This window comes from Lygodium microphyllum, chromosome 14 (assembly GCF_053477565.2).
Source record: "Lygodium microphyllum isolate KBCC chromosome 14, Lygodium_microphyllum_v1.1.10, whole genome shotgun sequence".
NCBI classification, from domain to species: Eukaryota; Viridiplantae; Streptophyta; class Polypodiopsida; order Schizaeales; family Lygodiaceae; genus Lygodium; species Lygodium microphyllum.
This window is the reverse complement of record NC_141148.1, coordinates 15,594,100-15,606,981: the sequence shown is the minus strand read 5'-3', so window position 1 is coordinate 15,606,981 and position 12,882 is coordinate 15,594,100. Positions and strand designations below refer to the sequence as shown.

The following is a 12,882-nucleotide window of genomic DNA, read 5'->3' as shown; positions in this document are numbered from 1 at the left end:
AATGTAATGACAAGGGGATTCTCTGTTTTGGCCTACTTTTGGACTATGTAAAATAGTCAATGGCTAAGAAAATTCAGCCCCAAAATCATCTCACATCATAGGCATACATTCCCCTAACATTCGGGGAGCATTCGGGACCACAACCGGGCAACCAATGTCAATGCCAAAGTGGTCCAGACATAAAATGCTAATGTAGCAATGCTATGGGCTGCCTATAAACTATGTATAAAAGTCCCAAACCTGAACTAAATCACAACAATGCTCAATGCCAAGGCTTAGGATCAAATGCCAAGTATAAACCAAGTGTATAGTGCCCAAATGAGGCTGCCAATGATTGGGATGAGTTATCCAAGGGCTGTCATAAACTAGCACAGATTTACATTGACTGTATGGGGTTACTATTCACATTTTTTTGTTGGTCAGGAGATTAGGAAGCTCAAGGGGGGCCCAAAGAAGGTAGACAACAAGCCTAAGGTGCCCCACAAAGGCCTATGTCAAGATATGGAGCTAGCCCCCTTCTTCTTCCCAGACCTGTAGACCTCTAAACAGCATGAAACCCTGAAGAAGATGAATGAATACCTTTGTTGGAATGCCCTGAGGGTGCCCAAAGCGGTTAGGTAGGTACTCGAGAAGCCGGCAATCGATGGGAGCTCGAGAGAGTCGGGTATGGCTGCCGGGAAGGAGACCCAATGAGTGTAGGTAATCAATAGGAAGCTAAAGGAGTCACAAAATCAAGCTCGAGTAGTCATAAATCCATGCTTTGATACTAGTTGAAAGGTGAGAAGGATCGAAGCTTGCTTGGAATAGCTATGGCGGGAGAGCAAGGGTAAGAAAGAGAGAGACACAAAATGGGAACTCTAACAGTCACAATGTGTGACCGGGCCTTCCTTTATTCAAACTGTCACTAAAAGAATAAAGAATAAAGTGATGCTGACAGGCATCCGCCACTTGTAGCGTGCATTGGCAGCTACTGTCAGTGTAGTAATATATGGGTGGCTAGGTGGAGGTGCCTTTACCCCCAACAATATTTATGCCTAGCCTTTTCACACATTTTGGTGATACGAAAGAGTGGGTACTTCCACAATCGATCAAAATTCGAAAGGATTTATCTTGATAATTTGTTGATGTTTGAATTATTGAGAATTGGTGATTTGGACCCTTCTTATTGAGAGTGGCGTGTTCTGTGGCTCTTTCCATATCGGATTTCATTGTGGGATCTTTATCATTACTGACCTCCTTTAGGTTTATTCCAACAACCTTTCCCTGGCATCTTGGTTTTGCTCGCGAAACTGGCCTTAACTAAGCTTTGGCCAGCACTATCTCTTGAAATGTTATGGTTCCTTGCAGTAGAAGTACCTTGGAGCCTCATTGCTCTTTCCTATGGGTATAAAGCTTCCCATTGCATTTGATTTGGCTTTCTTCATCCTATTTGGTTGGTACTGCCCTTGGGCTCTTTTTGCATAACCTTGGAAGTTTCCCTTACTCTGACTGTTTCTGTTCTAAAATTTTACATTTGTTGGCCTTTTTTCGATCTCCTGAACTATTGGAGCTACTTAAATCAATGCAACCTGCAAATCCAATGATCTCATTGATTCAAGACGTGTATTCAGGAGCAGATTTAGACAATTGCAAAATCTGCATACTTGCTGTGAAACATCCATCGTAGGAGCATTTTTTAAAAGTGTTATGAATTTGTAGTAAGCTTCTAGGCTTAGTCTTAACTACTTTAGGTTGAAGAACTCGTTCATCTTCTAGGCTTGATATGTGGACGGAAGATATCTCTCATGCACAATGTCCTTAATCTTGTTCCAAGTGATAGCTTGTAATTGCGGCAATTGGAGCCATGACTCGATCAACCAGTATAACCTTTGTAACCTCCTCTCATAGATGTACCGGTTTAATTTAACATGTCACCCTCTAGTGAATATGTTTGAGTTTACTCTGGACTCATAGAAGAGATAAATCTTGGCAACCTCAAGGGTTTCCATCCACCTTAGCCTCTTTAAATTATTCTGGAGGTAAGCAAGATGGTTTGCGTCAATGTAACAATACCCTTTGCTTAACATCCATCGTCTTTCGCAATACAAGGGTGAAGGATTGTATATCTGATCTAATATTCGCACCATCTAGTTTCTCCAGCTGAAACTAGGGGAGTGCATTGCTGACATAAACATAACTTGGAAAATCAAGAATTGTTCCCAAGGTTCATCTTTCTTCCAGAAATCAAGAACATATATTAACAAGAGAAGATTTTCACTACTTAAGGGAAAGATATTTTATGATGTAATTTATAACTAGTTTTATTTACTTGCATTGTGTCCTATATCAATGTGCACTCTGATACCAACTGTGATGTGCCCGCTTGAGCTTTCCTTGGAGATACGTTCTTAGTAGCCCATCAAGAGATGTCCTAGAAAGCGGTGTCCCTGATTTTGATGAAAACCCTCAGAGTTTGTTAATTAGGCTCGCTTGAGTCTACCCCGTAGAGTGAAAGTTTCGGCCGTTCCCACAAGGATCAACTTGAGTCTTTTTTGTCAAATCAATTACCAATGGTTGACTAGTGTTAGTGGTTTGAGATTCCATCCTCATAGAAATTGTTTACTGAAATGGGTTTACATTGCGCTAGGTTTAAAGAGAATGGGAAACGAAGGGAAGTATGGCTTTTTGATCCCTTCTGCCCATGGTTCTAAAGTGATGTGAGTCGGGCTTTTTGATCTTATAAAAAATGTGATTTTTACTTAGAAAAGTTCTCGGCTTACTGAGACCACCCAACCATAGGTCTGAATCCATCACGGGTCCATCCTCTCACTTCCCTTGAGAGAGTATTTTTAATTACCTAATTACCTACCACTTTAGGTTCAACATATAAAAACAGCTTCTTTGAATTATGTCATGATAGAAATTCGTTACACGCATTTAATTCACAACACAAAAACAAAGTAAAAAATTTTCTTCTCAATAGGTTCCTTTAAGAAAAATAACTTTTTACAATGTTTTCTATTCTAACTAGAATGGTTTCAACTCGAAGATATTATTATTTCCAAGTTTAGTTCCTCAACTAGTATTGGAACTTCTAGGATATTGTCTAGAAATCGAAGGGTAGGCAGTCCGTAAGAGTCTAAGGAGTTTATGACTAGAGCCCCCTAGTATCCTCACCTCCTCCTCCAAACTAGAGTTCCCTAAGACAAGACCATTCCACATCATGATTAGTCTATACTTACTTACGTGAAACAAAAAGATAAAAAACCCCTTGGAGTAGGTTTTATTCACACTAAACTTGGGGAGGTCTAGCACCATCAAGAACACTGTCTCGGTCTCAGCGTTCTGTGCTCACCAGAATACTGCCTCAGTTGGCGATCTGTACTCGGTCATCCATCTCATAGCCTGATGATTTTAGGAAACATTAGTACCTAACTTGCAATCATGAGCATCTTAATCCAAATGCATTAAACATAAACTTTTAATAAATTTATTTCCAAGACAACTCCATTCTTTCCAATAATAATAAGATCAAGGCAAAAGTTAGCGTAAGTGGCAATACCTTCCAATAGTCTTCTCGGATTTCCCCTTCCTCAACATCTAGTGGACTAAACAACAATTCTATTCTTGAGAATAACTCCCTTCGAGTTTTATGGGTCCTTGCCCACAATTTAAAAAATCTCGATTAGTTTAATTACAACAAGTATTCTTCGGCAATTCCATCTCAAGGTCTTTTATATACCGAGAATTAACCTCTGTGATTATCCATCAGAGGTTTCATTAGATCAATACAAATCAAAAACATTAAGACTTTTAGGGACACAATACCTTCCTTGTACTTGCTTAGGTTCATCTTGTAAAGACCCAAGTTACCCCTTGGAATTTGCAGTTAAGAATTCCTTTATATGCAGGAAATGAAAAAAGCATATTTTATGAATGCAGATTTTGTTGCCAATTCATGGAATGATGGCCTGCTAGTTGCCTTTATTATAAAAATATAGTACATGGGAATCCATGATGAGTGCTTGGTTGATGGTATTCGCAACTTCGTTTGTAATCCCAGAACTCGTCATTCCATTTGTAGTGATTGTATCTGCAACGTTATTAGCAACTCCTACCTCCGTAACCTTCATAACTTTCTTCTTCGGGGCCATGGTCTTTAATTGTGAGATCGTAGAGGGGATTTTTTACAAGAGAGCTTGGGTCGTCGTAATTGGATTGATGGGAATTTGATTGATGGGGAGGTCAACGATCACTAGGAGTTTAGGAAATTTGATAAGAGTCTTGATTCCACAGGGAAGTAGGGCAGAAAGGATGGAGGATTCAATTTAAAGGGATCTTGGAGTATCCTTCTTTTCTTCATGACGAGAATTCCCATCCTTGTGCTTCTCTTGCCCCACTTCCTCTTGCTTTATACTCCTAAGAAGAGACTATCCTCTCTTGCTCAGGCTACCCTCCAACAACTCCTCATGCCTTGTATTTATAGCTAAATTGAAGAAGAAGGGTTGTGGCCAAGAAGAAAAGCTCTTTATGGAGGGCAAATCAACAATCTAGAAGCTTTCAAAATTCAATCTGATGTTGGTGATTTGAGCTTTGAGGTCCAAAGAGGCTGTCTGAAATGCCATGACTAATTCGCCTAGTTCTTGGATAATCTTGATTCAATCTAAGCCGCTCGACGAATTGAAAAGAGGGGGGAGATTGGTAGAGTTATCTGTTGTGATACAGAAGGAGAATTTAGGCTTTTCCCTCATCAATCATGGACTCCAAATTTGGGAGCATGAGGCGTCTTTTTTTTACATTAAAAAAAAGGGGGGGGGCCTGTCGTCATCATTTTCCTCTTCTTCTTTTTTTTCTTCATAAGCTTTTTAAGCTTTAATGCTTAAAGCTTTGAGACTTATCTTGCTTTGCTAAGTTTTAAATGGGTTTGGTCAATTTTGACTTATGGGCCATGACTCATGTTCGCATGGTAACTTCCGTGAAGGATGGCTATAGTCGCTATCAACCTGAGAAAGTGTCGAGTTGAGAACCTCGTACTATTTTGCTCGAGACTTCCTCTATTTAATAGTCTAGAATTCTTTTAATCTAATTTGTGAGAAGTTGGGAAGATTGAAAATAAAGTCGGAATATGAGAGAGAGAGAGAGAGAGAGAGAGAGAGAGAGAGAGAGAGAGAGAGAGAGAGAGAGAGAGAGAGTTCAACCAATACACCACACAAATTGTACTTGTCAAGAATTCACATACAATGAAGAAGAGAGTTGATCACAAAATAACTACTAAAAATAGATCAAACAAGTGAACAGAGACCAAACGTAGCTCGGAAAATGATCAATCACTAAGATTACGGCCACTAGAGATAGAAGCCATCCTTTGAAAGTACTATCATTCTACCAGTACAAGGTGTAACACCTATAAACGCAAATGTTGATTAGTAAAATGCAGATTGCTAAGCAAAAATACATATAGTAAGGGCTAGAAAATAAAAAATATTCAAACTAGTTGCAAGCAACATAGAGTTATAGATCAATAATAGGAGGGAAAGAAGAGGGCAAACTTGAAACAACAGATAATAAAAAATATTCTAGAACTAGTCACAAGCAATAGATGATTATAGATTAGGACTAGTTGGGAAAGCAAAGGGTAGACTTAGAACAATAGAAAATAACACCACATGGCCTAACATAGACATTTGATACCATGCTAGAAATAGGTGGATTAATGGAAGTGTGAGAATCTATCATAATAGACTGCACAAACATGAGAGAAAAGAAACACTACAAAGAAAAAAGAACACTACAAAATAACTCGAAAGCTAGATGCTTATGAAATAGAATCTATGTATTAAGTTAAGGAATAGTACAAACTCAATGATGAGTCATGAGTTGATGTGGGCACTGGCATTGACTCCCTCTTCAACAAGACCTATTTATGTTGAATATTGAATAAATGACTAGAGGAGAGAGTGACCAACCTATAAATGGCAATCAGTGTAAAAAAGTCAGCTAACAATCTAGCATCACCAAAGTTGGCCAACATAAAATATGCCAAATAGCAATAAAACATGTACAAATAATTTAGCGATCACGTCACTTGAAAATATAATGCCTAGCCCATTGATACATGCATAGATTCACACATGAACTGACAATATCCACTAATAATAACTTGAGTAATCCAAAGATCCCACTTCCTTCTCACCTCGGTTCCTTGAAGGGCTACCACATTAGGGCTATAATTCTTGAGCTTACTTTTATTTTCCTACAGCACAACCAACAACTTTTATTTTATGTTCCTAGTGACCTTAGCCATAATATTACTTCTTATGGATGAAATCATCTTTTTAATCAAAGAATCCAAAGCTAATCTCCAACAAAAAAATTTGGGTGGCTTTTGAGAGATCTTATATCGTCAAAAATGCAGGCAAAACATGTATTATCAAAATCATGGGTAGATATTGTATTATTGAAAAATAGTGAGAATTTACATTGCTCTCTTGAGGGTTTATATCAACTCCTTTAGAAGTTTGGACCTTAGCTTAAAGATAACATCTTCTTGACTAGCTTATCCATGATTGCAACACCCTCCTATACAACTGTTAAAGTAAAATTTGCTAGCACAACTAGAGATCTCTTCCTCCCATCAAAAAGTAAATCATTTATCAAAAGCCATATATTTTGATTCCTACATCCCTCAAAATGTTTATATATTCCTTGTCTCATTATTTTTGAGAGTCCCCTTACCACCAAGCAACAATCATTTCTAGCTAACCACATCATGAAGACTCACATCTTAGATAATCTTCATGATCTTGTACCAAAAGACGAGAGCTTTTCTACAACCCCAAAAAACATAAGATCGTTAACTTTCCTTCCACACAAGACACGTAAATGCGAAACATTTATGAATTTTCTCAGTAGATCTTTAGTTCTTACTGACAACTCTCCATTAAAGTATTAAGTTTGAATGATAGAGCATTATTGCAAGCTTGCTCTAAGCACTACTTCCATGTACAAAATAATTCACTAGGTTCTACCTTTGCCATCTCTCTTTGACCTATAGAATCCACATGTGATCCTACTTATCAAAGTGATTCCTTTTCTCAAACTTGCCTCCCTTTGCATGGTTAGTATAAGTATCTAGATTGATCTTACCATTTTAAGACCTTTGAACTTTAGAACTAGTGCCTCATTTGAGCCCTAGGAACCGACTTGTCTCTTGCCTTGCATGCAAGGAGGACATGTTGAAATAGATTCCATTCCTTCTAGCTTTAACAAACCGACATGTCAACCTATTCTTCTCAATTCCCACTAAACACTCTCTAATCTCCCCAGAGAATCTTAGTGAAGCCTTTCAAGCTTATTCGACGATTTTTTTTTTCAAGAAGTCTTGCTAATTCAAACATTCTCCTTATCATTATAGTGCACCTTTTTGCACGTCCTTGCCCTTAATGGATTGATTTTTTCCTTCTCCAACATCAACCTTATGCCAATTAGAAGGTTGTGGCTTGTACCGTGAGTAAAACCCTTTGGCGCTTAACTCGATATGGCCAATGACCATCGTCACTTTCCTCCTAAACGTCATCTTGACTTGTCTCAAAGGTGTTAGTTTACCAATAGTGATACGTCACGCCAGTGCCAGTGGAGTTAGATCGTCATATTTGTGATGAATTAAAAGGAAGAGGAAATCTGATTGGTCGCTACCCTTGAGCTCGCACCTCATTTTGAGAGAGTGCTAGGAGGGGAAGGGTAAGGCGCGGCCACGTGATTAGTGGGGCCCCTAAGCGGCTTCTTGAGTTCCGACATCAGAATCCAGATTTGCCCAGCGCCACTCGTGACCTCACCATCTCACGACCGTTAACACGCGGGTCCGGTGCGAAATCACACAGAGAAGCGTAATTGATAGTCGCTGTTTTGCACCGTCAGCTGCCGGGAATCCAAATTACACGAGTGGAGGACTGATAACCAGTAAGAAGGCAGGATTTGCGTCACGTTTGTACTTCATTTACGTAAAACCCAATTGGCAACCCAGATCAGGCCTTCGTTTCTTCGAAGCAAGCAGCCGCCCAGTTGAACTACTGAGCATTTGTTTCTTCTTCACGTCTCTGGTGCAACTGAATGCTTCATTCGCAGCCTGCAAAACCCTCTAAAGCTTTGTTGAGGTAAAGTCCGAGAGCACCCTTTGATCCCCGGACTCAAAAATTACGAGTTTTTTGTAGTAGGTTAACCACCAATCTTATGTATAGCGCTTTTCTTGAACCTCAGGGTTGATACATTGCAGAAATTTCATATTCGTAGTATTCGGAAAGGATGTGGACACTTGTTTTTGCATGATTATTGGTTGTATGGAAAAGTTTACATTGTACTTGCTTAACAGAGACACGCAATCCTAGCTTTCCTTTCTGACAAGATTTGAAGCTCTTAGACAAGTTGAAGTCTTCAAGTATGATGGATCAAGTTACGCTTTTGTATAATGATTGCAATAGGGCTCAATGCACAGTTTAGCATCACAAGTATTAGTATTCTGCACCCAAGATAGGGGACAATTTCTTTCACATTTAGTTCTACTTGATGCATTGCCAACGCACAACAGAACACACCAGAGTTTGAGATCTGCATGTTGCATGATATTCATCTAAACTTATGTCAATGGTTTATTTCTTTGTGAGTGGTATGTATGATTATATAGAATAACTATGTTTGGAATGGTACCTAGGACAACGCAGTACTCCCTTCATCGATGAGAAAGGGCAATGCTAAGCATGCATCACCATGCATCCCTATTGTTGAGATATTTTCTAGCATCAGTACTGAAGTCACGACTCAACACAAATGATTACAAAATTACCGTTACACACACACATACATACATACATACATACATACATACATACATATAGAGATTGTGTGCGCGAGCACTCATGTGCATGCATGCATATGTGTCATTAAGACTCTTGCAACAGGGTTCTTCATTCAAATGTTAATGCGGTGACTTCATTTGAATACCTCTTTCATGCCATTCTGATCACGCTTGCATTGTGAAACGGTAAAGAGTAATGTGGACCTCTCAGCTGATCTTTTTCAACAAGCCAATCTCCTACAAGCATGACTATGGTCATGTTAACACCTATATCTAGCACTTCTGTCATCTACATGACAAATCTATCCTCGGAATTGCTGGCCAGTTAGTTCTGCAGCATTAATCACTTCACAGGTGGTATTCTGGACATAGCTTCCAATACTTTGTCTTGTGGATATGCAAGATCAACCATCTTGCCCATCATATACTTTTCATAAGCAGCAAGGTCGAAATGCCCATGGCCACAAACAGCTATCAGAATAACTTTTTGAACACCCATTTCCCGACAATACAGAGCTTCTCTTATGGCTGCAGCAATGGCATGTGTAGGTTCTGGAGCTGGTATAATACCTTCAGTGCAAGCGAACTTCATTGCCCCTGAGAAAGGTTGAGCCGTGTCAAAAATCTTAAGACAAACTGTGTGCGCACGTGTGCGTGAGAGAGAGAGAGAGAGAGAGAGAGAGAGAGAGAGAGAGAGAGAGAGAGTAATTGTCATCACCTTCAAAGCATTCGATTTGTGGGATTGCAATGGCTTCCATGAATCCAAGATTGTACAAATGAGATACTAATGGTGCCATGCCGTGATAGCGCAGTCCACCTGCATACTTCAAATTTAGCCAACATCCTGATAAGAAATCATACACATCTTTTATAGTGTTTTATTCCACATACGCATGCGTGCAGGCATGCAACGAATGCATGCACACATTATATTTCCTTTTTTGCTTATTAATTCATCAAAGCTATCACACAACTGCTATCAATGTGAGAATACCCTTATATGCTCAAAAGCTAAAGCCAATAGAGGACACACGATGTACTCATGAGTATAAAAAGTATCTAGTAAGCAACTTCATGGAAGTGGCAATTCTGGGTAGAAAGTATGGTATAAAAAAATGCCTGATGTGCGACTTGTGAGAGTCAAGTATCTGGTAAGTAACTTTATGGAAGTGGGCTTTCTGAGTAGAAGATAGACCAAAAAGAAATGCTTAATGTATGAAAAACCTCCCATAAGCAGGCATCAATGAAAATTAGGCCACAAGCACATTTCCAGCCATGATTTTAACATAGAATTATTGGTTCAAATTATTAAGATTGAATCATGGAGTACAAAAGTAATTCTGGCAATAACAAATCTTACCAAGTGATTTCCTAAGAATTAGGATCCTAAAAAAGAATCATATACCATAACAATATAGAGATCTCAAAGAAACTTGAGTCTTACAGAGCACAAAATCAAGATGGCACAACCCTGTGTATAAGTGTATGAAGAAAGTTGATGACAGCATGGCCATGTATGTGGATTATGAGAATTTGCATAACAAGAAGGTTGTGGATGCACATATGTAGCGTGGGTCAAATGGGACTAGTAAACCTGTGTAGTATGGATTGCAAAACGCATATGTAATATGCACTATTGGACACAATACTGATTGTCAGGCATGATCCTGTGATATATGAATTATGAGACTAGGACTTGAATGAGCAATACAAAGTACTGATGGAAGATCCTAAATGATTTGTGGCTTTCATATATAACCTTATTTAAGATAAGTACTGCTTGAACATTTGTTAACAATACCAGATGAGGGTTTCTATTGACAAGTAGACAAAAACCCTGATCATAGATGATGTGTAAACCTGGATTTTGAAGTCGGTAATATTGACATTGGATATATCCATGGTACTTCTAATTGTCAGCATTGAAGGTATCCTATGGTACTCTTAATTGTGAGGCATGATTCTACATATGGATATATAAGTTGAAGTGAAAGGACTAATGATAAAAACTTTCTACCTATGATAGACTAAGGTTTCAAGCTTACAATCCTAAACAGGACTGATGGATAAACCCTGATCATGACTAAGAAGATTAGTTCAGCGACAGACAACGCCCCACGACTCTGCAATTTTTGGCCCAAAAAGTTTGAGAGTGGGAAGGTTTTTCAAACATTAAAGTCTATGAATTCTATGTGAAAACAAAAGTGCCTCACTCCCAAGATCACAAATACGTGACTGCTTTTTCAATCTGAAATTCTAACGTATGCATTATAGTTAAAATTTGAAGAGGCAAAGCTCAATGCAAAAGTTGGAGCTCAAATACAAGGTAAAAGATACAAACACCATTAAGTCAGAGGCAGAATGCAACATCAAAGAATGAAATTGTGAGAGGCTGAGAGGATCAAAGCTCAGCTGAGAGTGCAGTAGACAGTGTGGAGAGTGAAGCATGACACCTAATGCAATAGATTGAAAGAGTGTAATCTGAAAGTACAAAGTTTAAACCTTAGGGTTGTAAGGGGTGTTCACACCCGAACATGATAAGTGCCCGTAAATGTGTAACATAGGCACATACGAAAAAAGAGAAAGTTTGGGGGAAAAAACCTCTCGTACCGAGAGTGAAAAGTGCCTCAGTGTCCTACTGATCACCAATACTCCTTTGTGAGCGTAGGCGTGAGTGAAACCCAACAAACCCCCCTGGAGTGAAGAGTGATAAAAAATACAAGGATCATCCGCCACCAAAGGAGATCAAATTTAAAGCATTGCGAAATGCTTCAAATTTGTCACAAGGAAGAGCTTTGGTGAAGATGTATAACACATTATTGGTGGTAGGATAATAGACAAGGCTGATATCACCTGCATGTAGCCTCTCTTTGACAAAGTGATAATGTATCTCAATGTGTTTCATGTGTGCATGAAACACTAAGTTCCAAGCCACTACAATGGCACTCTGACTGTTAGTGAAGAAAGGAGTAGGCTTCGTAACAGATACATCCAGATCAGCTAGCAAGCGTCTAATATATACACATTCAACTGTGGTAGTGAAAGCTGCCTTGTATTCAGCTTCACATGACGATGTAGCAACAGTGGATTGTTTCTTGCTAAACCAAGATATGCAAGATGAGCCAAGAAAGAAACAATTGCCACTAGTGGAGTAACGTGAATCATAATCACCAACCCAATCAAAATCACTGTAAGCATGTAAGTGTATTGGTCTCCCCTTGGCATAAAGCAATCCAAGAGATCTAGTACCTTGCAAGTAACGAAAGACACGCTTAACAACTTGCCAATGTGACACGCGTGGCTACAGGAGGAGTTTCAATAGTACACTCCATTGCTTGCTTTTTAGCCTCCTTTACATTGGCAAGATTGGATGTTTGTGAAACATGATGATTTCCAAAAAAGATAAGCTAATTAGATCTTACCATAAGACGATAGAAGACTCGAGATGGATCATTGAGAAAGCCAATAAAATATGGCATGTCCATCATTCCAAAGGGAAATGGCAAGATAGATTTATCCAATTGTGGAAGTCCAAGATTCTTTATGAGGGGAAAGCTTTTATATGGAGGCTGCTTATTGGGGGTCTCCCCACTAGGGATGTGCTACATGCTCGCAAGATCTCATGGGATTAATGTATCTTTTACACTGCATGTTATGAGACACCGATTCATCTCTTCATCTCCTACCTTATAGTGAGACAAATTTAGAGCTTTGTTTCTTGTGTGTGGACCTTTATCTCTTGCTAGCGGACACCTGTTTGTTCTTGAATCTTGGGTCTTGGGCAAGATGCCTTCTTTGTCCTCTCTACAATTAGATTATCCTTGCCTCTTTCATTTTCTCATATGGATGCCTATCTGGCACATCTGTCACAACTACAATGTCTTCATTTTTTATTCAGCTTAGGTATCCATGGCCATGTGGCCCCTATTCAAGGATTATTGTTATGGCATATCTCTTTCATGGTTTTAGTGGATGTGGTGCTCCGTATCGTGGTTGCTCCTTGGCTAGATATTGTTTGCTTTACTTCTATTGTGCTACCTATGTGATATTTG

General features: G+C 39.0%; 1 protein-coding gene across 2 annotated transcripts in view; it reads right to left on the bottom strand.

The window, feature by feature from the left end:
* Positions 1-8,713: 8,713 nt before the first annotated feature.
* TSBTYPE2 (tryptophan synthase beta type 2) overlaps positions 8,714-12,882 on the bottom strand; it is a 35,145-nt gene continuing 30,976 nt past the window's right edge. The window contains exons 5-6 of one of the 2 annotated variants that reach the window (XM_087692397.1): positions 9,549-9,647; positions 8,714-9,427 (exon numbers count right to left, since the gene is read on the bottom strand). In XM_087692397.1, coding sequence (XP_087548523.1) covers positions 9,174-9,427; positions 9,549-9,647 — 353 coding nt within the window. In that variant the 3' untranslated portion in view covers positions 8,714-9,173. The remainder of the gene's footprint in view (positions 9,428-9,548; positions 9,648-12,882) is intronic. The other variant, XM_087692398.1, reaches the window with a different exon arrangement.